The 24,537-nt window shown below is 44.9% G+C and overlaps 2 protein-coding genes and 1 non-coding gene across 4 annotated transcripts in view; 2 read left to right on the top strand and 1 right to left on the bottom strand.

The window, feature by feature from the left end:
* Window positions 1–2,329: 2,329 nt before the first annotated feature.
* Window positions 2,330–23,835, bottom strand: DNASE1L3 (deoxyribonuclease 1 like 3). 2 transcript variants are annotated; one of them, XM_043443046.1, is made up of 8 exons: window positions 23,343–23,835; window positions 19,223–19,311; window positions 15,475–15,564; window positions 14,805–14,917; window positions 12,123–12,235; window positions 9,360–9,517; window positions 4,056–4,152; window positions 2,330–3,755 (listed from the first exon to the last, which is right to left on the bottom strand). In XM_043443046.1, exons 1-8 carry the CDS (start codon window positions 23,484–23,486, stop codon window positions 3,639–3,641), a joined length of 921 nt encoding a protein of 306 aa, XP_043298981.1. In that variant the 5' UTR covers window positions 23,487–23,835; the 3' UTR covers window positions 2,330–3,638. The 2 variants fall into 2 exon arrangements, with proteins under 2 accessions (XP_043298981.1, XP_043298982.1); XM_043443047.1 differs by having other exon boundaries at window positions 4,072–4,152; window positions 23,343–23,833.
* Window positions 8,590–8,661, top strand: TRNAK-UUU. The gene has a single exon. It is a non-coding gene; the product is annotated as a tRNA-Lys (tRNA).
* The window catches only part of ABHD6 (abhydrolase domain containing 6, acylglycerol lipase), a 74,185-nt gene continuing 66,803 nt past the window's right edge, over window positions 17,156–24,537 (top strand). Inside the window, exon 1 of the mRNA XM_043443044.1 lies at window positions 17,156–17,289. The gene's annotated coding sequence lies outside the window, so the exon portion shown is untranslated. The remainder of the gene's footprint in view (window positions 17,290–24,537) is intronic.

Consider the following 24,537-nt stretch of genomic DNA (forward strand, 5'->3'; position numbering starts at 1 on the left):
TTAGATATTTCCATCTGGGAGGGTTTCTAAAAGAAAAATTATAACAATTTTCCTACCCAGTGTCTCCTGCCTTTTGCTCAGAATACATATATTTTTTAAAGGAGAACTCTGTAAAGGCTACTGCATTTTACTCCGGGATGTAGTACCCCCTGAGTTTGACTAACCAACAACAATGTATTAAGCAGTGACTAAAAAGACATAGCTCTGCCGTTACAGAGGTAGTAGGTTGGGGACGGAGAACAGACATTGGACAGGTGATATTACACATGTGATGAGGTATAGGAACGGAACACACAGGGCGCCATGGGAAGATGTAACTGCAGATCCCAAAATAGATTGGGGAGAGTTGGCCAGAGAAGGCCTCCCTGAATGAACAAGGTTTAAGCTGAGTTTCAAGGAATGAGAAGGTTGTTAAGTGAAGGGGGAGAAGAGCAATACAGGAGGAAGGAAACAGTATATGAAAAGTCTCACTCATGGCGAAAGCATGATCAAGGAGCTAAGTGGTGTGACTACAGAATGTACACGGTTGAAAGTGGAGTTGGAAAGGTAAGTGAAAGCCAAGAACTACTTTGTGAGAGCTTTGTGGGCCATGGTGAAGAATTGGTAACTGACACAGGTGTGACCTCTCTCGCCCACACACCCCCCTGCCCTTGTACTTTTTCTCCTTTTGGGAGGGAAGAGAGATGTGACCTCCAGTTTGTCATTCTTTTTCCCCCTGGTTTTGCATCTGTCCTTTACACTTGCCTTGTGCAACCCGAGGCAGAGGTGGGAGCCAGGGTGGCTGAACTGGAGAAGCTCCCTTCTGCATCCCCCTCCCTGCCCCCTCCAACCCACAGGCACAGGATGAAGGGCATGTTTGTTTGAGGTAAAAAAGGAGTGTGGATGAGGATGAGAAGATAACGAGGATTGGAAGTAGGGACATCTCCATTTCTCAAGACTCAAATATGCCAAAATACTTGCTGTGGTGAATGAAAAAGAATTGGAAACTTGGCCTGATTCCTTGTATGGCAGAAATTCATTCTAAATAACTGAGAGCCTTAAATAACTGGGTACGTATACCCAAAAGCTTGACTGGCTTACCGTTTGATGAAACAAGTCTTATTAATAAAAATACCCCCTCCATTTGTTGAGGGCTTTTGATGTGGTCGGACACATAGTGTTTTAAGTGCATTATCTTATTTAAACTTCCTCCAGGAGGTTGATTCTTTTTTTTTTTTTGGTTGATTCTTTTTTAACTCCAGTTTATACATAAGAAAACTGAAGGCTGGTGAGCTGCTCAAGGTCCCCCAGTTAGTAAGTGGTGTACATCGTGCTACAACTCTTCTCATCTAGATGGGTATAGGAGTGTGGGTGAAAAATTTGGTCCCCAATAAATAATGAAATAAAAATCTGGTCCTCGTATCACCTAGGCCATTCTCAAAGTGAAAGTCACTCAGTCGTGTCCGCCTCTTTGTGACCCCATGGACTATACAGCCCATGGAATTCTTCAGGCTAGAATACTGGAGTGGGTCACTGTTCCCTTCTCCAGGGGGTCTTCCCAACCAAGGAATCAAACCCAGGTCTCCCACATTTCAGGCAGATTCTTTACCAGCTGAGCCACCAGGGAAGCCCTCATATTACCTAGGAGCTTATTAAAAATTCAGGTTCCACGGCCCCAACCCAGACCTAGTGAGACAGACTCTGAGGGTCCTGGACCCTGGGGAATCGGCGTGGTAACTGGTTCCCTATGATTTCAAACCCTCTGGACAAAGCCAAAGCTGGATGAGTACATAGGACCAGGGTATACCCCACTCCCCCAAAAGTCACAGGAGCTCCTTGTCCCTGCCAAGCCAAATGAGCCAGAACAATGGGAGGAAGTCTGGGACTTGTGCAGTTGCAGCCAGTGAGAAGAAGCTGCACTTCGTCCCCTCTTGCTTGGCAGAGTTTGCCCAGAATGGGAGCTGGCAGATGCCCGTGTCCCCAGTAAGTTGCTCCATTGCAGGGACACAGAGATGTCTTACCGCCAAAGAGGCTGCTGGCTGGCAAGACCAAGTCAGAGACATGGACAGACTCAGGTAGTGTCTTGCTCACTTCCCCTGCCTGCCCCGTTCGGCACAGGACTCTCTTCCCAGCCACGTTGCTGGCCTTTGGGACAAAGGGATGACCCTTTGCTCAGCAATGAGCTCATTTTTTAATTGCTTGCTTGACCATTTTGCACCTTGGAAGTTGGAAGTTTTCCTGGGACTGTGAACACTGCTCATAAGGCCTCACAGAAGCTTTGTAGCCTTGCCACCACCGGTTGAAGCAGGACCTCTGAGGTTCATTGGATGTTTGGAGAAATCAGGGCATGTTTAAAGCAGGGCACTTTCGATTTTATTCTCTCAGCCATTTGTAACCAAATCTCAAATATCTGGCTTACAGTCTCTCATTCTTATATCAAAAGTCACATCGCCTTCAATATCATTAGGAAAATCAGCAAAAAGTGGGACTGCGCATATAGTATGCCAGGCTCTATTTCTCAAGATTACACACGGTGCTTATTTATGCAGAGTCTCTCAGGTAGAATGCGTCAGCTGGTAAGAGCGGCCCCTTCTGAGACAGGAAACCAGAGATGGAGGGCTGGGCACAGTGTCCCTTCTTGGTACTGCTTACAGATTTACTCCTGCGCGTGTACTACTCAAAGAAACAATATAAGGGAAGACAAAGCAAAACCAAAATGGTCACCATGGATATTGGTAAAATGGTACCTTGCTGCTGGACTCCTCTGCAAGTCTCCAGCTGCGGAAAGAAAACAGGATCCTCCAGTCCCTCTCAGCCTGCTGGGCCTTTGTCCCACCAGGCCCCCACAGAGCCCAAATAGTGGCCTTGGTGAACATACAATGAGGTCTATGTTCTAGTAGGAGTATGGTATATGGGGGTTGCTGAGCCCAGAAGGAGGGAGAGCTTGGGGCATGCAGGGAAGGGGCAGTTCTGCTGGGCTACAGTCCATGGTGGGCAAAGGTAAGGCTGACATGATAAACCAGGGAATAGAGACCTTCCTGGGCATCCAGACACCCTGGGCGCTCTCCATGTGGTGACAGGAGCTCCTGAAGGATTTAAAAATGGGGTGGGGATGGGGCTGGGCTGTGATCAGATTGGAATTTCAAAGGATGATACTGGTGATCGCTGGGCTAGCTGAGTTGGAAGACTGGAGGCAGGGAGATCAGTGGGAATGGCCTCACCCTGCATCCCTGCAAGATGTGATGGTGGCCTGACCTCACACAGGAGGGCCAGGTCCTAAAGCAGTTCATTGCCCAAATCATGCGGTACTGTTGAGGCCTTGGTGTTTCGGCCTTTAGGGTTGTTTCCTGTGGAACAGGATGGTCAAGACAAAGCCGATGTTCCTCTTCGTATGGCTTCTTGGCCGTTTGAGCAGTGACACCTGGTGGGGTCAGGATGTGAAGCCCCCAGTTTCCTTTCTAGACGTTCAGGGGAGGTTTGAGCTGAAGAGGGAGAATAAAAGACACTCTTCCCAGTTTGGCTTAAGATGAAGTAGATGCAGGTTGAAAAAGGGAAGCATTTGGGCCAGTCTTGTTTCCTGAGTGCAGGGAACAGTTCATACCTGTTGGAGCTGCTTTATTTAGAGGGAAGAAATAGTTAATAAAATGGCACCCTTGTATCTACGCATGACTGGCCTTTTTTTTCTTCTTTGAAGAGACAGATGTTTTCCTGTTGGTGAAGGCCCTCAAAAACTGAAGTTTAAATTCAACCGGAAAGTGGTCACTGACATCCAGGGCCTGTAAAGAGAAAAGGAAGATAGATTTGGAAATTAGGAGACACTTTGATTTTAGTGACAAATGAGTTCAAGCTGAGGGAGGCTGAGAATGAAATTCCCCGAGTCACCCAAAGGAACACACACTAGGAGCATCATCCCTGGACCAGTTCAATCAGAAATTGAGGCAGGTCTTCAAGTCATGGAATCATAGGCTTTGAGACTCAAGGTCCAGTGGCCCAGAGTCAGGTCTCCATTGGTGAGCTAAACCATCACTGGGTGACACCAGCCCGTCTGCCCAGGACAGTGGCACAGAAAGGTGTACCTTCTTTTCAGACAACCTGTAAGCTTTCTGGAAGTCAAAGATGTGGTTTGATTGAGGAACAACAGAGTTGACAATCTCTTCTCCTCTAAGCACGATCCTGGAAAAGGAGAGGGAAAAGAATCACATTAATCCACACTGTTGTTTTCTGAGATCAAACCAGGCTTCTTGCTTGACCTCTGGAATGACTGAACTGCTTGGCCCTTTCACATGGAATTCGAAAGTCCAGTCCTGGTTTTAGCTTGTGCTGAAGCTCAGAGCAGGCCACCCCCCAAATAGGCCAATAGCATATGATTATTTTGAATTAAAATTACTTAAGAAACAGCTAATGCAGGAGGAACACTCCTTTCTGTCTCCTTGAAAGCAGGAAATAAATCTCCCCTGTGAAAGGTACACTCCCTGCATCTGGAGGTAGAAGGAAGGACAGGCACCCTTATCTCCAGAAATAGGGAATTCAGGCCAACACTTCTGTGTAAACAAACTTTGTTACTTCTTTAATTGACTACCCCCAAGCCAAAACTCTGTTTAAATTCTTCACTAATTGAGCACACAAACCTGAGTTTTCTGTCCTGTCAATTCCTTGTTGTTCTTTGTCTAAAAATTATGAAAGCCTTCTGTTTTGACCACTGTAAAAAAAAATTTAGTTTTATTGGAGTGTATTTGATTTACAGTGTTGTGTTAATTTCAGGTATATAGCAAAGTGATTCAGTTATACATATATTCATTCCTTTTTAGATTCTTGTCTCATATAGGTTATCACACAATACTGAGTAGAGTTCCCTGTACTATACAGTAGTTCCTCATTGGTTATCTGTCTCATAGTAGTGTGTGTGTTCATTCCAAGCACTTGATCTATCCCTGTCTCCCACGTTTCCCCTTTGGTAACAATAAGTTTGTTTTAGAGATCTGTAAGTCTTTCTATTTTGTGAATAAGTTCATTTGTATCTTTATTTTTTTTACTTAGATTCCACATATGAGTGATATCATATGATATTTGTCTTTGGTTTACTTCACTTAATATGATAATCTTTAGGTCCACCCATGTTGCTGCAAATGGCATTATTTCACAGCGTATGGCTGAGTAATATTCCACTGTGTGTATATATATATATGGCAGATCTTCTTTATGCATTCCTCTGACGATGGACATTTAGGTTGCTTCCATGACTTGGCTATTGTAAACAATGCTGCAATGAATATTGGAGTGCGTGTATCCTTTAGGATTATGGTTTTCTCTGGCTATATGCCCACGAATGGAATTGTTGGATCATATGGTAGTTCTATCTGTAGTTTTTTAGGGAGCATCCATACTGTTCTCCATAGTGGTTGTACCAATTTACATTCCCACCAACAGTGGAGGAGAGTTCCCTTTTCTCAATACGCTCTCCAACATATTTGTAGACTTCTTGATCATGGGCATTTTGACCCTCGTGAAGTGATACTTTATTGTAGTTTTGGCTTGCATTCCTTTGATAATTAGTGATGTTGAGCATCCTTTCATGTGCTTTTTGGCCATCTGTATGTCTTCTTTGGAGAAATGTCTATCTAGATCTTCTGCCCATTTTTTTATTTGTTTTTTTTGACATAGAGCTACATGAGCTGTTTGTATATTTTGCAGATTAATCCCTTGTCAGTCACTTTGTTTGCAAATATTTTCTCCCATCCTGAAGGTTGTCTCGTTTTGTTTTAGGTTTTGTTTCCTTTGTTTTGTTTATGGTTTCCTTTGCTGTGCAAAAGCTTTTAGGTTTAATTAGATTCCATTTGCTTATTTTTTTTTTTTTAATTTCATTACTCTAGGAGGTGGGTTACAGAGAAGGCAATGGCACCCCACTCCAGTACTCTTGCCTGGAAAATCCCATGGACGGAGGAGCCTGGTAGGCTGCAGTCCATGGGGTCACAAAGAGTCAGACACGACTGAGTGACTTCACTTTCACGCATTGGAGAAGAAAATGGCAACCCACTCCAGTGTTCTTGCCTGGAGAATCCCAGGGACGGGGGAGCCTGGTGGGCTGCCGTCTATGGGGTCGCACAGAGTCGGACACGACTGAAGCGACTTAGCTGCAGCAGCAGCAGGAGGTGGGTTAAAAGAGATATTTCTACAACTTGACCACTTCTTAGGTCCCATTTCTATAAGACCTCTGTGGGTCCAAACTAAGATTTGTTTCTTTTTCTCCTATTAATCAGTATTGTGCCAACTTTATTGTCAGTCCAGCCACAAGAACTCAAGTGGGGTTGAAGGGGGCATTTCCCCCTCCCTGACAAAGACCCTCACCACAGCACCCGTGGTTGAAAAACAGGGTCATCCCTGCTGTGACCTGTGGGCACCAGGACAGTGTCCCCTGTTCGAGCAGGGAGCCCTGGCAGTGAAGAGATGTAGACATCTCAGCACATAGCAATGCCTGGAGTACTGAAAGATGTTTCCTTTGCAGTTATTTTCACTTTTCCTGATTCAATTATAGAAAAAGGTCCTGGCTTATATTTAATATTTCCCTACGCTCCTGTTTCGTCCGACAGAGTGTTCTGCCAACAAGAGAATGAAGGCATAATTTAACATCTTTTGGTTTTCATTGGGCTTGCTTTTATAATTATTTTTTGATTGATGACAAGTAATGCTGTTTCCTTACCTTCAGTTTTGTGAAGTTTTCTCTTGAAATTAATTTTATTTCAGTCATAATGGAATAGATTTAAAGACTAACACAGGGAAAGAAAACTATAGTACTGTCGCTTTGCAGTGCTGATAGAGAATAGGAAAGTGGGTTACATGGAGTCCGATATATCTCACATGTGATGGCGTGGTTAGGGTCTTCATGGCCCAACCAGCTGGCTGAAGAGTGACAGTCCGGGTCGGACTGCCCTCCCGTGACTGTGCACTGAGCCTTCCCTGAGTCCAGCCAGCTGACCTGGTTTCCTTTGTTGGCTCCCAACACCACCTGGCTAATTTTGACCTCGTCTTCGTAAGTAAACTCTTGGCATTCAGGTGGAGATTTCTTGAAGCCATCCTTTCCGACCCAGAACGTGAAGAACAGCGTAGTTAGGGCTCCCCTGTTTTGGACCTGTGTTGGTTTTGTGTGTGGGCGAGTCAGCGGCCCCCACTAAGCTTCCTGAGGCTGCTCCAGTGCCCAGCGGCTCCGAGCATCTTGGTGTGTCCACCAGCATGCAGCACACAGAACAGAGACTGCCCCTGAGGCCGTTTCATCTCCTCCCTTACATGCAAACCCTTCTTACAAACCATAAGAGATACATACTGTTACAGAAAACACAGAAATTCAGAGCACCGAAACAAGAAAGTAATGTTTAAAAAATCATGTAGTCCTGTCATCCTTCGGCATACACGTGCTTAAAACTGAAGGGCCTTTTGGGACTTCCCTTGTGGTGCACTGGCTAAGACTTCATGATCCCAATGCAGGGGGCCTGGGTTTGATCCCTGGTCAGAGAACTAGACCCCACGTGCCGCAACTAAGAGTGTGCATGCCGCAAATGAAAAAAAAAATAAAATCCCACATGCTACAGTGAAGATTGAAGATCCTGTGTATTGCAGCTAAGATCCGGGGCAGCCAAATAAATAAATAAATGAAAATAAATGTTACAAAAATACAATTTTTTAAAAAACATCTGGGAGTCCTTTAGTAAACATCTTTTTTGACCTGTTCCTCCACCCCATCTAATCTACCTTTTCCTGGGATGCACTGTTTTTCTGCAGCATTGCTTTCAGTCACCTCCCTTTCCTCTGCCAGGGAAGAGAAATGGGACCGCAGAAGGGACTTAACCTGCCAAGGCCACACAGCTGGCATATGCAAGTGGGCGAGGGAGCAAGCGACCCTTTTCAACCAGTTTTGAGGTAGCCCCTCATAATAAGGGTGGAGGGGGCAGTTCCCAGGCAGCTCAGTCTCCTGTAACTCCCCACCTTGGTTCTGCTTTTCCCAGGGTCGGGGGCCGGGGCTGTCTCCATTTAGGGAAGCTGGAATGATACAGTCTGCAGAAGGCACACTGGCCCTCTAAACTCTTAGAGGAACAAAGGAGGTCATGGGATGAAAATGAAAGTCAGAACTTAAACCTAGAGAAGTGAGAACTGTCCTCTTGGCCATCTCATGCTTCCTTGTGGCTTGTTGAGCGCAGGAAATAGCAACCACTTGGAGAACCAGAGCTCCTCCGGGCTTCCCCACCCGTGGTTTCTGCTGTGGATGGGCCCGTCATGAATGTTCTCACACTTCAGGTCCCTTCTCGCTTCCTGACTTAAAGAGCAAAGTTGAAAGCTGATTGAAAATCTCCAAGGAGAGTTTATAAATACTAGAGAATGCTATTATTTAGATGTATATATTTGCATTTAGAACGGTAAAGGATTGCAGATCCACCTGCAATGTGGAAGACCTGTGTTCAATCCCTGGGTCTGGAAGATCCCCTGGAGGAGGGCTTGGCAACCCACTCCAGTATTCTTGCCTGGAGAATCCCATCGACAGAGGAACCTGGCAGCTACAGTCCATGGGGAAGCAAAGAGTCGAACACAACTAAGCAACTAAACACAGGACAGCACAGGAATTCCCTGGTAGTCCAGTGGTTAGGATTCAGCACTTTTACTGCCGTGGCCCAGGTTCAATCCCTGGTCAGGGAACTAAGATCCTGCAAGCTGCACAGTGCAGCCCATCCACCCCTCCCCACCCCCAATGTATGGAAAAGCATTAGAAGTACAAATTTTCTTGCAGTAACTCATCTCATTTTTAGACTTTTTATCCTGAGGAAATCATAAATACAAAATGCATTTATATATATATATATATATATGAGGTTCATTACAGCTGTGCTTTTAATAGCAAACCCTTGGTAATGACCTAGTGCCCAGTGACAGAGAATTGAGTGAATAAATTGCAGTATGTCTTTGTGATGTGTAGTACTCAACAGCCAGTGAATATATTGAGCACTTAACCAGATTCCAGATACTGTGTTAGAAGATTTATACATGTTACCCTGTTTAAACCTCATGTTTAATACAATCTGTTTTACTAGTAAGGAAACAAATACACAAAGAGCTTGTCTCTCTTGGTCCCAGACTTACTAAGTGGTAGAGACAGAATTTGAATCCAGGCCCATCCAACATCAAAGCCCGCTCTTGCCACTGCTAAGCTATGTGTGCAAGGTCACCATATATGGCCATTCAGTTTGCATGCTTCACAGAGTACCAGTGGAGGGGGCCTAAAGTCTAAGCAACTCGGCTCTCCAAGCCAGGAGCTTCATCTGCCCAGGAGGAGCAGCCTTTCCCAACGCGCACCAAGTACTGTGTGGGCTCATGGTGGTCTGGCAGATGCCTCCTACCTGTCATAGGCACAGTTTGTGCTCTTCTTGACCGTGGTGTCCTCTTGGTCCCCGATCAGCCAAACGAACTTAGGGTCCATCCTCAGACGGATGTTCTTCCAGGCCTTCTTGGGGACGTAACTGCAGCCAGCATTGAAGTCACCCATGAAAATGAAATTCTGAAAGACAGGATTTGTAACTGTCTCCTGTAGGCATTGTTGTCTAACACTTTCATGCAGAACTGGTAGCAGTGACTCCACCTTGCACACCCAGTAAATGGTGAGTTCAGTTTATCAACTAAGGGTGTCCCCCCAGATTCATATGTTCTAACCCCCCGTATCTCAGACTGTATTTGCAAATGACCTTTAAAGAGTTAATACAGATAAAATGAGGTTACATATAGGGCAGGCCTACTCTGATATGACTTGTGTCCTCATAAAAAGAGATTAAGACATAGACACAGAGGGAAGACCAAGGAGAAAGCCAAACCCTGCTGCCAGTCTGGTCTTGAACATCCAGCCTCCAGAACTGTGAGGATAGACATTTTTGCTGTTTAAGCCATTCAGTCTTTGGGACTTTGTTATGGCAGCCCAAGCAGACTAATATAGGGTCTTAATTTCTTTTTGTTTTTAAAAGAAGAGGCCACAGTTTAAAACCAAGTCACAGTTCTGATAAGTATTGGACAGGTAAGTATGACAAGGAAGGATGTTCTTAATGGGAAGAAGGATATTTGTTGTAGCTGCTCCCTCCTATTCTTAATCCCCGAGTCACTCCAGTTTGGACTACAGATTAAAGATGAAAGAACACAGCTCAGTTATTCCTCACATCTTTTTTCTCTGTGGGTACAAACATATGAATGAATCCATGCCTTTTGTTTCCAAGAAAGGAAAAATGAACTCAGGTGGTGTATTTGGCCCTGCTCTTTCCTCTCTTGTTTTGAAGCTGGGAACTTAACTCTTCAGTGGGAATTTTGCCTATTGAGGAAGTGAGAAGAGGCTTACAGGGAGGGGCTGATAGAATGAGCTGTCCACCTCTGCCCTAATGCTACCATTAGAGTCTTCTATCTTGGAAGTTATTTCCCCTGTATGACTTTTGAGACAGGATTTTAGTATTCTTAGGAGAGGAAACAGATTTCCTTGTTAGTGCTATTGTTTGGTGCTGTTGCTGACCTCAGAATTTTCTTCAAAAACATTTTTCTTTGACCTTGGGTATCATGGTTTTCCCTGAGACTGGTGGGTGCAGTTGAGGACAGGATATCATCCTTAGCTGGAGTGTCAGGCAGCTTCTATTTATGTAGGCATGATTTACTGAGCACTTGCTGTGTTCCAGGCCAAACATTAAGTGTTTTATAAAGTTTATTTTAAATCTCACAATAAGCACTAAGAGGGAGAAGGGACCTTTGTCCCCTGTGGAAAGAGTAGAGGATATAGTGACCTTCTGTAGGCTACTCGACTTGGAAGTTCAGGTGGTGAAGTTAAGGACTGAATCCAAATCAACCTTCCTGAAAGCCCCTCCCTTGCTCAGCACAAGAGTTTCCCTTCTAGGTCACTTTTGTACCACTGAGGCCTCCCCAGTACCTGGCATTTAACAGATGCTCAATAAATTCTTGCCAAATGAGTGAATGGAATTTATAATTTAGGAACAAGTGAGTGTTTCTTGTTAGGAACAAGTGAGTGAGCCTTTTACAAATCAGCAGTGAAATACACCCCTTGCATGCACCATGCCCCAGCTCTGTGTCCACACTTTACTTGACTGATTTTGTACTTTGAGCAGCAGAGCTGAGGTGGAGGGATTGTGTCATTGGAGTCACATCTTAAAAGGAGAAAGAAGAATGAGGAAGAGCCCTCTGGATCATTTCCATATGTGCCACACACTTTCAGACACCTCACAGCCTCTGGGAGAGGGTGGCAGCTCTGTTTTTCCAATGAGGAAATAATTGAGGCCAAGAGGGATGGTGGATGTATTGTTATTCCCCTTCTGTGAAAGCACCGCTACTTTCTTTGAGAAACCATCTTCCTCTACCTTGGTCCATGAGGTTGGGGTGGAACTGACACAGACTTAACCAATTAGAGCATCTCAACCACCTGATCAGTTATTGGTTCAGGGATGAACATGTGATCCAGATATAGTCAATGAGGCTCCATCCCAGTGTATTTGTTCCATTGTGGGACAGAAAATTTGTCAGTTGCTTTAGAAACTGTTGGTGACTATCTTGCCATCATATGGGTGGAGACAGGCTGAAAATGGAGCCCGCCTAGGGGAACGGGAGGCTAAGAGATAGAGAGTGGAGAGAGAGAAGACAAGCCCTGATTGCCTTGTCCAGCTCTACCTTGAACCAATGAATTGCTTTTTCTTTTCATGAGCCATTTTGGGATTCTGTCACTTGTAACTGAAAGACTTCTGACATCTCTTGGTCTCACTGTTCTCAGTTGTGAAGTTGGAATGATCAAAGTTGTTACCTCATCCGGCTGTTGGGAGGATTAAGTAAACTTATCCATGTCCAGCCTTAGTGCCTGGTACCAGCTATTCATTTGCTCAGTGAATGTTGGCAGCCATTATTAGTGGAGCAGAGTATGAATTTCCCAAGACCCACAGGGAGCGTACCCAGGTACATTTAGCAGAAAGATATTTGGGGCTGAGAAAAGGCCTAAAATGAAGCTGTCGAGTGGTGGTCATCTGCACAGACCCTGCCTCCTCACCCTCCCTCAGAATTGCTCATCCCCTCTCAGGAACCAGATTCTGCCCCTGCTAGATGGGAATTCAGCAGACATAGAGGGTCATCACCTCTGCATTCCAGCGACGTTTCACATCTGTGTAGACATCAGCCAGCTCATCAATCTCTTTAACGGATGTCTCAGGGGTGGTGTGCAGGGGGACAATCACGAAGTCCTTGACAGCTGAGGAACAGGAAAGAAGCAGAGGTCACACATTTCCTCTGTCAAGATTCCATGAACACTGCTTCAGGGAAACAGGCTGTCCCCCCAAAAGTCACGGACTGTGTCATCTATGACCCCCCCATTTCCAGAAGGTCCAGTGGTTGAGATTTAAATAACCTTATGGTCATTAGACTGCCATTTTCAGCACACAAAAGCCTCTTTTCTCCCAGTTGCCCTTCCTGAGTAAGAGAAAGCTGGTAGACAGTGTTCCTCACTGGCATTGTGGGTGTTTTTATTTTCTCATTTTTAAAAAAATGCCTTGTATTTTCTATTTTTTAAAAAAACATTAAGCCTGTTTGACTTTGTACTAAGGGAAAAAAAAACTTTTTCTAAATAGAAAAAAAAGGTTTTTAGTTTATACTCCTTTTGTAAGTAGAAGGGGGAAAAAAAAGCCTGAACAATTTTATGTAAAAAGCAGAGTGGTCCTTTGTGGCCTCCCCAGCAGGAGGGACTGAGGGAGCCTGAGTGAGACGAGGTGGGTGTCTCGCCCGCCTGCTAACAGCAGGTGTCTTTCTGAACATCTCCTCAGGCTCTCCCTTGGTCTGTACCTGAGTCCCCTCTCTTCTCAGGAGCTGGGGTCTATTAGGTAATCACTGCTCAAGTCCCGCAGTGGGAAGCCCATCAGACCGGCAGCCTGTCTCCAAGACCTGTCCTGGTTCAGTAGCCTGTCTCTCACTCTGCCCCTCCCTCCTCCTCCCCACTCCCCAGCCTCTTTTTGGTCCCATGAACATCCCAGCTCCTCTCCTGCTTCTGAGCGTGTGTGCTCACTCTGCCCTCCCGCCAGAATGCCTTTCCACCAGCAATCTGTGACTGACTTCTCTGGTCAGAGACATTGTCTGGGGGGGCGTCCCCCAATTGCCCTATCTAAGGTGGCCCCTTACCCCGCTATTCAGTAAACCCTGCTTACTGCCTTCATGCCCTGAAATTACCTGCTTGGCTTCTTAGTTTAGCCCACTGGAACCTAAGCTCTCTGAGGGCAGTCTTATCTTCTTGTTCACCATCTTGGCTCCAGAACCTGGCACCATGCCTGGCACATTGGAGGTGCTCAGAAGTGTTTGTTTATTGAACTCATGAATGAATGATTGAGAGAATAAATGAAGGAAGAAAAGATAGATGAATGGCGAATTCCTTCCTCTTTAATCCCAAACAGAGGGGACATAAAGACATTTCCTTGTTCAGATGGAGAGAAAACTCCAAACATGGCAGAGCTGTGGTGCCATCCCAGCAGGGGTGGGTGTTGTGGGGCAAGGGTAGTAGGGAAGGGTGGAAGCTCCAGACAAACAGGTCTGTTCAGCAGTTCACAAAGGCTGAAGAAAGAAGAAGAAAGAATCGTTTGGTGGGAAGGGCCTCTCCTAACACTGCCAGGTCAGCTAAATGTGAATCATGTGCGTGAAAAAATGATTATTGAATGTCCTCTCTGAAAGGCATTTCTGGTTCCTCAGTAGCCCCCACCTCCTTCTCAGTTTTTTGTTTGTTTGTTTGTTTCCTACTGAAAATCTCCTGCTGTTCTTCCATGTTTGTTTTCTCGAAATACTCTGTTCTGAGCTATTAACCCTGTGCAGAAATAGTTAACTTCATAGTTCAAGATGTTAATATTTGTGTGATATAAATATAGGTGTCCATACATACAGCTCTGACTAGTTATTATCTGTCACCCCTGCTGCACCATAACTTCACAAGGACAGGGACCTTTTCTGTCTTGTCCAGTACCCATGTAGTGGGTATTGGAAAAAAGATCTGATTCTCTATAGTTCCAGTCTACAAATCAAAGTAATTCTTGACTTTCTGTTAAGTATTGCATGGTAGTTAAAAGCATGGGCTCCTGAGATGGCAGTTTGTGTTACAGCCCTGGCTTGTCCACTTCAATAACTGCTGGATGATCTTGGGTGTGTGACTCCATCTATTTGAACCTCAATTTCCTCTGTAAAGCAGAGACAGTCGTAATTGCTATCTTGTTGGGTGTTGCAAAGATGCCAGGAATCTGGCGTTCATCGCGGATAAATGATTGTTTGTGACTAATACAAGTACTATTGTTGTCAGAGATCAGAGTGCAATCTTTTCGATTTCCTCGACACCCCCAGTCTGTGGGGGAGATTGCTCTGTGGTTACTGAAGGGGCAGTGTGGCTCTAGGTTGGGAGATCATCTTTGTTGACCAGTGTTCAGATTTTTCAAATGAAGGAGCAGCTGTCTTTCATTGGGACTGGGGGATTTTTCTAAATAATTGCCATCAGCCTGAATGCTCCTAAGATTACTCTTATCATGTAAGAGTAAGGTTTTATTGATTCCAGAAAGTGGCTTCTAGGACGAGGAAGTCTTGAGCTGTGGCATTCTAAGCAGCCAGCCTGGTGTCATCAAACTATACTGTGTCCTCCGCATTCAAGTGTCAGGAGCCCCTAATGGTCATCTCAAGCGAAATGCCTCCTTAAAGATGCTGCATAAACCCTGAGATCACAGCTCACAACTCAGGGCTGCTGCCCATTCATGGGCTCGCTGGGGAAGTGAGGGGTGAGAGGGGCCTGTGGGTCTCACCGGTGTAGGGTGACTGGAACCAGACCACAAAGGGTTCCCTGGAAAATACATCTGCGTCTCCAGCCTGATAGTCATGGTAGAGGTAGCTTTGTTTTACAGACACTAGCTTTTCTCTGGAAGAAAAAAGAAAAAAAGACAGTCCTCCCAGATGAGTTGGCTCTCTTCTTACTTCTTTCAAGAAGCAGAGATGAATGTCCCCACAGCTTTATTGGCCTCCCCTGCAGAGTCGAGTGCCGGAAGGGATCTTTTACCTGAGGACAAGGCTCAGTCAGTCTTCTCAAGGGCCAGAGCCCTTGGGGAACTGAATATCTGGGGAGCTCAAAACTTAAAGGTCAGACTCAGCAGAAATAATTAGTAGGAAGAAAATGAGAATGTGATGTCCCAGAGCAGCCATGCTGGGCAATTCATGTTTCCATCCCTTGCCAGGACTTGACCATGAGAGATAAAGAACTCTTGACTTTCCTGACCAGGTCACTGAGTCATCCAACAAATTAGTTTTGAAGAGTTAATATTATCCTTTCCATCAGCCCCAATTTTAACAGTTCAGTAATTTGGTCAATATTGAGAACTGGTTTGACATCTAAATTTGGTTTTGAGGAAAAGATTTTTATTCCATTCACGATCATATTGATAAGTAAACCATGTTCCAGGAAGCATAATTTGTACTTACTTATAGAGAAAGGCATACTGTTCTTTGTATGTGTTTCTTCCAAGGCGAGAGCTAATCACATAGTTGTATGTTATGTTTCTTCTTGAATGTCTGGAAAACAAAAAGATTTTACATTGTGTCTTAAAGAACAAACATTTCTCTCTGCCTAGGTTCCCCTCCCTCCAGTCAGCCTCTGTATGTCCAATGGCATCATGTAGAAGGGCTTCTGTTCATTATAACTTTTGAGTCTCATAAGAAAGGCCACCACTGACTGGGAATGTGACATCTGCCATTATTTCTTGTCCTGATAAGGGGAGTACTACTGTTACTCCATTTTTATAGTTTGCAAGTACAGAGCTAGGATTTGGATTGAGATCTTACTCACCCCCAAACCCACCTGCTTTGTCCTATACCTGTGGGACATCACTGAGAGCATAGAAGATTCAGGCCACAGTCAGCCTCGAAGGTTGTTCTGGCCCGTGGCTGGACTGTACCTCATACTTCCTGGTAGAATAAACTTCACCAGGTTATCATATGCAGGATTCCTACTAAGATTTTTTTTAATTAATTTATTTTTTATTGAAGAATAATTGCTTTATAGAGTTTTGCTGTTTTCTGTCAAACCTCACCGTGAATCAGCCATAGGTAGACATATATCCCCTCCCTTTTGAAGCTCCCTCCTGTCTTTCTCCCCCTCCCACCCCTCTAGGTTGATACAGAGCCCCTGTTTGAGTTTCCTGAGCCACACAGCTAATTCCTGTTGGCTATCTATTTTACATATGATAATGTAAGTTTCCTTTTTTCTCTTTCCATACACCTCCCCCTCTCCTCCCCTCCCCATCTCCTCCCCTCCCCTTGTCGGAAAGTCTGTTCTCTATGTCTGTTTCTCCATTGTTGCCCTGTAAGTAAATTCTTCAGTACCATTTTTCTAGATTCCATATATATGTGTTAGAATACAGTATTTATCTTTCTCTTTCAGACTCATTTCACTCTGTATAATAGGTTCTAGGTTCATCCATCTCATTAGAACTGACTCAAATGCGTCCCTTTTTATGGCTGACCTACTAAGATTTTTGTTGGACATTTCTGCTCTGAAAACCCCCAGGCATTTTTCTTACAAGTCCTGAAACTTGATTCCAAATAGCTATTGTTTCTGTCCTGAGGGCTGAAGATACAGTCATAAAGTCCCATTGATCCTCTGCCTCACCCTTATCAGGAAGACTTGACCGTCACATGTGTGTGCCAAACCTGCTGATAACTCCGCCCTGGGCAGAGTCTACTTCATCTTCCCACTAGAAGATCTGGGGTATGTCTAAGCTGTGGCATATTCTCAGGTTCCATTGGGAGAAACCCAATGGAGGCTTTTAGGGGCCAACTTAGAGCCTACAGAAATTCCTGGAAATGAATATTGTAAGGCAGATCTGGCTATGGGGGCCCCAGGAGTGCAGACAGTGGATTCCACTGGGCTTCCAATTTGGAAAGACTGGCTCTGTTCTAAATCTAGCCTGCCAAGTCCTGGGTTGGCAAACTGCTTGCAATGACTCAGCTATGAAGTGACGAAGGCCCTTCCTGGCTTACAGAGGATTAGGAGACAAACAGGCCTGGCTCTGCTTGGAGTCCACAGCACAGTCAAGGGAGGGTGGGGAGAACTGAGGGTGGGAGGGCTTAGTCCAGACCAGCTGCAGGTGGTGCCTGTAACCCCCTGTAACCCCCTGTAACCCCCTGTCCCCTCAGTCGCCCGTACTTCTGAAAACTGGCTCGGGCCACTCCAAGGAAGGCTGAGGGGACTCAGACTAGAGCACTTGCTTTGGAGTCGGACACCACCCAGGTACAAAGGTAGGTTTGGCCATTTACTGGCTGGGTCACCTTGGGCAGATCCCTGCTGTCTGTGTCTTGGTCCCTCAGCTATAAGAGAAGCAGTGGTAGAACCGCTCTACAGGCTTGTTGTGAGGAGTGAATGAGATAGCACATAGACCGGTTAACAGGATGCCTGGCCTTTGTGATGGTTACGGTATATCAGTAGCTGTTTCCTGTGGCCCTCTGGATCATCAATTGCCATTACATACATCCCCTGACTTTTACTAGTGATGAACATCCCAGCACTTAGTTGCTACTGCTCCATACCAGGCACAGCTTAACCATTTATGTGCATGATTTGATTTAATTATCACCACATCCCAGGAAGATGAGTTCTGTTATTAGCTTTGTTTATAGATGGGGAAAATGAGGTACAGTGAGGTTCAGTAACTTGTCCAAGGTCATAGCCAAGCCAGAATCCAAGCCCAGGTGGCCTGAGCTGAGTGGAGATGCCGAGCGCCTGGGCTTCAGTCCCTCTGTCACCGTCAAGAGCAGACCTGGGAGGCTAAAAAGGAGATGCTCTGCTCTAGGTCTGGACTCTCAGATGAGAAACTGAGGCCCAGAGAGGGGTGGTTGGCATCAGCCCAAGGGCATCTCTCTGTGAAGGAGAGCATCGAAGGCTGTTTCTCTCAGCCTTCAGACTTTTTGTAAAATACTCAAAAATTCAAATCAAATAATCAAATTCAGACTTTTTGTAAAATAATCAAATCATACAGAGGTTTATATCCATTGGGTATATGTCCACGGGGTTGCAAAGAGCCAGACACAACTGAGCGACTGAACTGAACTGAACTGACAGAGGTATATAAAATAAAAAGCAAATGTTTCCCCTTTCTTCACACCCCGCTTCCAAGTGGTCCTCCAGTCATACCCACCACGCCCCAGAAGAAACCACTCTTAACAGTTGAGCACATCCTTCCTGTCTTTCTTTTATGCCCATGCACACTCAACCACACCCTTATTCATGTATGACGTAGTGTGATTACTAAAATGGGCTCTTCTACGTACAGTTCTGAACTTGCTTTTTGCCATGTATTGTAGCCATCTTTCCATGCTGGAATATTTAGCTCTAACCTACTCTGTAGTAACCGTGACTTTTAATCGCTGTGTAATATTCCAGCCTGTGGACATATCATGTTTTCATATTTGCACTCAGTCTTGTCTTTGTAACAGTACTTCAGCTCAGCTTCTAGTCTGTTTCATTTCTGTCAGTCCTGACTCCTCACCTGTTTCCCTCTTTTGTTTTATCATATTAAAACTAGCTGGCTGGTTAAAAAGAATTCATTTGAACCAGTCCTAATGAGATGGATGAAACTGGAGCCCCTTATACAGAGTGAAGTAAGCCAGAAAGATAAAGAACATTACAGCATACTAACACATATATATGGAATTTAGAAAGATGGTAACGATAACCCTATACGCAAAACAGAAAAAGAGACACAGAAATACAGAACAGACTTTTGAACTCTGTGGGAGAATGTGAGGGTGGGATATTTCAAAAGAACAGCATGTATACTATCTATGGTGAAACAGATCACCAGCCCAGGTGGGATGCATGAGACAAGTGCTCGGGCCTGGTGCACTGGGAAGACCCAGAGGAATCGGGTGGAGAGGGAGGTGGGAGGGGGGATCGGGATGGGGAATACATGTAAATCTATGGCTGATTCATTCATGTATGACAAAACCCACTGAAATGTGTGAAGTAATTCCCCTAAAAAAAAAAAAAAAACTAGCTGGCTGAAAATTCTCAGGACCACAGTTAGTAAAATTGAGAGCCTGGGCAGTGTTGGCCATGTGACCTGGTGGTCTGGGCCAGTGCAGGTCCTCACACTAGTTTCAGTTCCCAGGGGATTTTCAGATGTCCTTGCACCTGGCTTTAAGCCGGCAGAGGGTCCAGGGGCCCCATCTTTACCCATTTAGCTTCTCCATCAGCGTGGGACAGATCCTGTTGTTGCTGTCCTTGATTTCCATCAGGAGTATGATATCACAGCGTTTGATGACCTGCAGAGAGAGAATTCCCTGGGGGTGTGAGGCCATTTACTACAAATAATGAAACCTTTTATTGGGCACTTACTCTTATTTTTTTTTCATTGTAGTTGATTTACAGTGTGGTGTTGATTTCTGCTGTATAGCAGTGAGTCAGTTATACATATGAAAGTGAAAGTTTTAGTCGCTCAGTCGTGTGCCACTCTTTGCGACCCCGTGGGCTGCAGCCCACCAGGTTCCTCTATCCATGAAATTCTCTAGGCAAGAATACTGGAGTGGGTTGCCATTCTCTTCTCCAGGAGATAGAACCCTGGGATCAAACCCAGGTCTCCCGCACTGCAGGCAGATTCTTTACCGTCTGAGCCACCAACAATGTCAGAGGGTTCCCTTTTCTCCACATCCTTTCTAGCATTTGCTATTTGTTGACCTTTTAATGATGGCCATTCTGACTAGAGTGACTGTAGTTTTGATTTGCATTTCTCTAATAATTAGCAACATTGGGCATATTTTCATGTGTCCATTGGCCATCTGTATGTCTTCTTTAGAGAAATATCTATATAGAGTGCCCATTTTTTGATTAGATTGATTGATTGTTTTATTATTTGGGGGGCACTTACTATGTTTTAAGTATCAGATTAGGTGCTTTGTTAAATTAACTATCTTCTTCTCTGAAATAAATGATGGACTCCCTGAGGTAAGTACTATTATGGTATACATTGTAAAGACAAGGAGCCTGAGGTTCTTTCTGGGAAAGGTGAGATACTATCCAGAATCACCCAGCTAGAAAGTGGCTGAGCCAGGATGTGAACCTAGGAAACCAGAATCCAGACCAAAAGCACATGACCCCTGTAAGTCCCGCAAGTTGGCTTTGTTTGAATAATTAGAATAATAATAATAAATATATATATTAAGGCCTTAGTAAGTAAAGAATACCAGGCTGGATACTGCAGAAATAAAGAAGTACAATTATAATAATTGTAAGAGGTAACATTTATCGTGAGCCTACTGAGAGCCTCACTAGCTCTGAGACAGCTATGATTTTGAACTCATTAAGCATAGGAGGAACCACCCTCAGAGTGACTGACTGACTGAAGTCCTGAAGCCAGTATAGGTGGTAGAGTAGGATGTGAAATCAGGTTCACATGACTGCAAAGCCCACCATGCTACACTATTAAAATACAATCCCTCCCTCAAAGACTCCTTATCAGTGAGAAAGACAAATGGAAAGAACTAGCTACAGTGAGAGACCAAAGACAGTTGTGCTAATAAAAGTCAGACCTATGAGAGTGTTGAGGAATTACATCTGCCCAGAGGATCAGGGAAGGTTCCATGGAGGAGACTTTTGAACAAGCCCTGAGAGGCAAGAAATAATTCATTGTGGGGACTTTCCTGGTGGTCCAGTGGTTAGAACTCTGCGCGTCCTCTGCAGGGGTCACAGGTTCGACCCCTTGTCAGGGAACTAAGATCCCAAATGCCTGCCATAGGGAGTGGCTAAAAAAAGAAAAAAAGAAGAACTGAGTGGGTAAAGAATACAGGAGGGTCTCTTTCAGAATGAGCAGTAAGCTGAGGACCAGGGTGCCAACACCCACTGGAGGCTGCTGGGACCTTTCTTTGTATGAAGTTCTAATGGGCTGGAATCTGGTGGTCAAGGACAGAGCACCCTCAGTGTTCATTTTGTCTTCTCACATCGCTTCCAGAAACACGGAGCAGGGGGATTATGCCACTGGTCCTGTTTCCAGAGCACATGTATATTCTAGTTTCCTCTCTAAAAAGGGCAGAGCAGAGAGGGCCCCTGACACTGGCCTGGTGCCATTAAGAATTACCAGGGGCTGAAGATACACCAGTGTAGTGACAGAGGAGTAAGACTATGTCAGAGTCTGCATCCTTCCATCAACAGGCTTGCATATCATGGCATCAGACATAGGGTTCACCAGGGAGAGCTGAATGCTGCTCTCCCAACCAGCCTCCTGATTTAGTCACTTAATCACTGTCAGATCTTTCTGGAAAGCACTTTAGAATATGTTTGTGAAAAGTGAAAGAAGATGTTAGTCACTCAGTTACTCTGCGACCCCATGGACTGTAGCCCTCTAGGCTCTTCTGTCCATGAAATTTTCCAGGCAAGAATACTGGAGTGTGTAGAAGATCCCATCTCCAGGAGATCCTCCCAACCTAGGAATCTAACCTGTGTCTCCTGTACTGTGGGCAGATTCTTTACCATCTGAGCCACCAGAGAAATGCATTATTACTTTGATCTAGTTTTCTCACTTTGAGGAATGTCTTCCACTGTAAAAAGGTTTCTGCTACTACTCTGCATCTCAGTTTCCTTATCTGTAAATTGGCATAATAATAGTCATTCCCTCACAGGATTGTTGGAGGACAAATGAATACTTAGAACAGGGCCAGCCATATAGGAGGCAAACAACAAAATATTATTATTATTATTATTACTGTATGGGATTTCCCAGGCAAGAATACTAGAGTGAGTTGCCATTTCCTTCTCTTGGGGATCTTCCTGACCCAGGAATCGGACCCACATTTGCTTCTTAGCAGATGGATTCTTTACTGAGCCACCTAGGAAGCCCTTATTATTACTTATGCAGATCAAAGGCAAAGATGTATTGCAACAGAAAAACTGAAAATATCCTAAACATCCCCAGACAGGGAAGCATTGAATGAAACATGTTGGAAACACAGCATAAGGCATTAAAAGTTGTGTTTTAAAAGAATATTAACAACATATGAAATACTTCTTATATAAAAGCAGAATAGGATATCTCCATGCTGCAAAATAGATGCATGTTTATGTATTATTTTTGTATAGAAAAACATCCACAACAAAGTTACCCAAGTGCCAACAACTGTTACCTTCAAGTGATAGGATACTTCTTTATATGTTTCTGTATTTTCAAAATAGTCCATGTTGACTATTTTTAGTCTAATAAAATTAATTTATAAAATATGTTTATAATTTTAAAAATTACACTCCTCTAATTTAAAAAAATGAAGATGTTATTTCACACACACACACAAAAAAACTGATAGGGAAGAAATTGTGGGTGAGGAGGTGATAGTGTTTATGAAGACATGACAGATGTGATCATGGCTTACTTAAGTTAAATAAATTGTCCTAATATAAAATGCCTAATACAGTGACTGGCACAGAGTGGGCTTAGCAAAGGCTCTGTAAGTGTTAGCTCTTACCACGGACTCGTGACATTTTCACAGTGACCCTGCAGTGCCGGTCAGGTTGTGTGAGACCATCTTACTGAAAGGCACAGGGGCTCAGGGGAGAAGGAGCTGGCTGCATCTGGCTGTCAGGTGAGAGGTAAACCCAGGGCCCCTGGTGCTCCCACCAGAATGTGGTGTCTCTGGGGTTTTCTAAGGTAATAAAACCCAGAGCCTTGGGAAGGGTTTCAGCCCCAGCATCAAAAATAAATTAACTTCTAGGATAAAGTGGAGAAGGCAATGGCACCCCACTCCAGTACTCTTGCCTGGAAAATCCCATGGACGGAGGCACCTGGTAGGCTGCAGTCCATGGGGTCACTGAGAGTCGGACACAACTGAACGACTTCATTTTCACTTTTCACTTTCATGCATTGGAGAAGGAAATGGCAACCCACTCCAGTGTTCTTGCCTGGAGAATCCCAGGGACGGGGTAGCCTGCTGGGCTGCCGTCTATGGGGTCGCATAGAGTTGGACACGACTGAAGTGACTTAGCAGCAGCAGCAGCATAGGATAAAGAGAATCAACTGATACCAGAAGAATGTGAACAGAGTCTCAAGACATTGATCATATTACCCAAGGGAAGTCTTAGCTAAGTGGGGAGAAAGATTAGACTTGGGAGTTGGAAAAAGGTTGATGGCTAGAGGGGGAGAGAAGGAAAAAGAAAGGGAGAGGAGTGGAGGGGGTGGGAGAGAGTGCACAAGCTTCCTTCATCCTAGGGGCTAACTTCAGTTAAACTCCTCTTGAGTCTCTTAAAAGTCTGAAAGCTTTAGAGAAAGCGTGAGGGGTATCCAGCAGTCCTTCTAACAGGAAAATGTACTTACCTTCACAATAACATCCATGGCATTACAGTTTGCCTTCTTGGATTCCCCAAAGGACCTCACATTGAAGGAGCAGATCTTGAAGGCCAGGGCGCTGTGGGTGGAGAGGAGGAGGAGAAGCAGCAGGCAGGCCGGTGGCGGAGGCATCGTGGCTCCTCTGACTTCAGGGCTCAGAAAGAGGGTAGCAGTGTCTGGAGAGCGGGCTCTGGGCCACCTGCTCAGACTCCGCTGACTTGTAAAGCTTGCTGATAACAGGAATTACTGGATTCCTTGTTGCTGCTTTCACTTCTCTGAGGAACTGAAGATCATGAGTTTCATTCCCCAAGGGAATGAAGGAAATGAGCTAGTTTTTAGGATCCCCTGTTTTTGTCACTTGGATGAGGAAACGGGTCCGCTTAATCTAGGCATCAGTCTCTGTAAAGTCACTCGTAACCCAGCCGGAAGCCAGCCCTGACATCTGGTCATTTCTGCTGTGATTGTGTACCATATGCCTTCTCCTGGAAACTGATGAACTTGGAAATGGTCCACCCCAGAGGGCACCTGGGGTGTGGAGCCTTCTGTGTGTGGGTGGGAGGACAAGGAGGCAGGGGACAGTGGGGAATTCTGCCAGGTTTTCTGTCATCACTGGGATTTGGCAGTTAGCTGTCCCTGGACACACCCAGTTCCAGCTTGCCAACAACTCTGATGGGCGTAATTAAAGTCAAGTCTGGTTTGAAAAACATAAATTTTAAGGCAAGTTTTGCTATATACAATTTAACACACCAAATACTAGCAGTGTATTGCCAGAAAAGCAGTTGCAGATCTGCTGGGAGAGTCAGTCTTTGGACTGAAAGGACAAAGAGTTAAGCCTTTGGGGAGATCCATGATTCAATCTGATATTATTTAATGTTTGTGAGAGTTGTGTGTCCCTGTGAAAGGAAGGTTTTGCAAGAACTGTAGGATTTCAGTCCAAGTAAAATGGCTCTTGGGGCTTCCCTGGTGTCTTCCCACCAGTAAAGAATCTGCCTGCCGTGCAAGAGATGTGGGTTGGATCCCTTGGTCAGAAAGATCCCCTGGAGAAGGAAATGGCAACCCACTCCAGTAATCTTGCCTGGGAAAATCCACGGACAGAGGAGTCTGGTGTGCTACAATCCATGTGGTCGCGAAGAGTTGGACCCGACTTAGCAACTAAACAACAACAACAAAATGGCTTTTAGAG

This window comes from Cervus canadensis, chromosome 22 (genome assembly GCF_019320065.1).
Source record: "Cervus canadensis isolate Bull #8, Minnesota chromosome 22, ASM1932006v1, whole genome shotgun sequence".
Taxonomy (NCBI): Eukaryota; Metazoa; Chordata; class Mammalia; order Artiodactyla; family Cervidae; genus Cervus; species Cervus canadensis.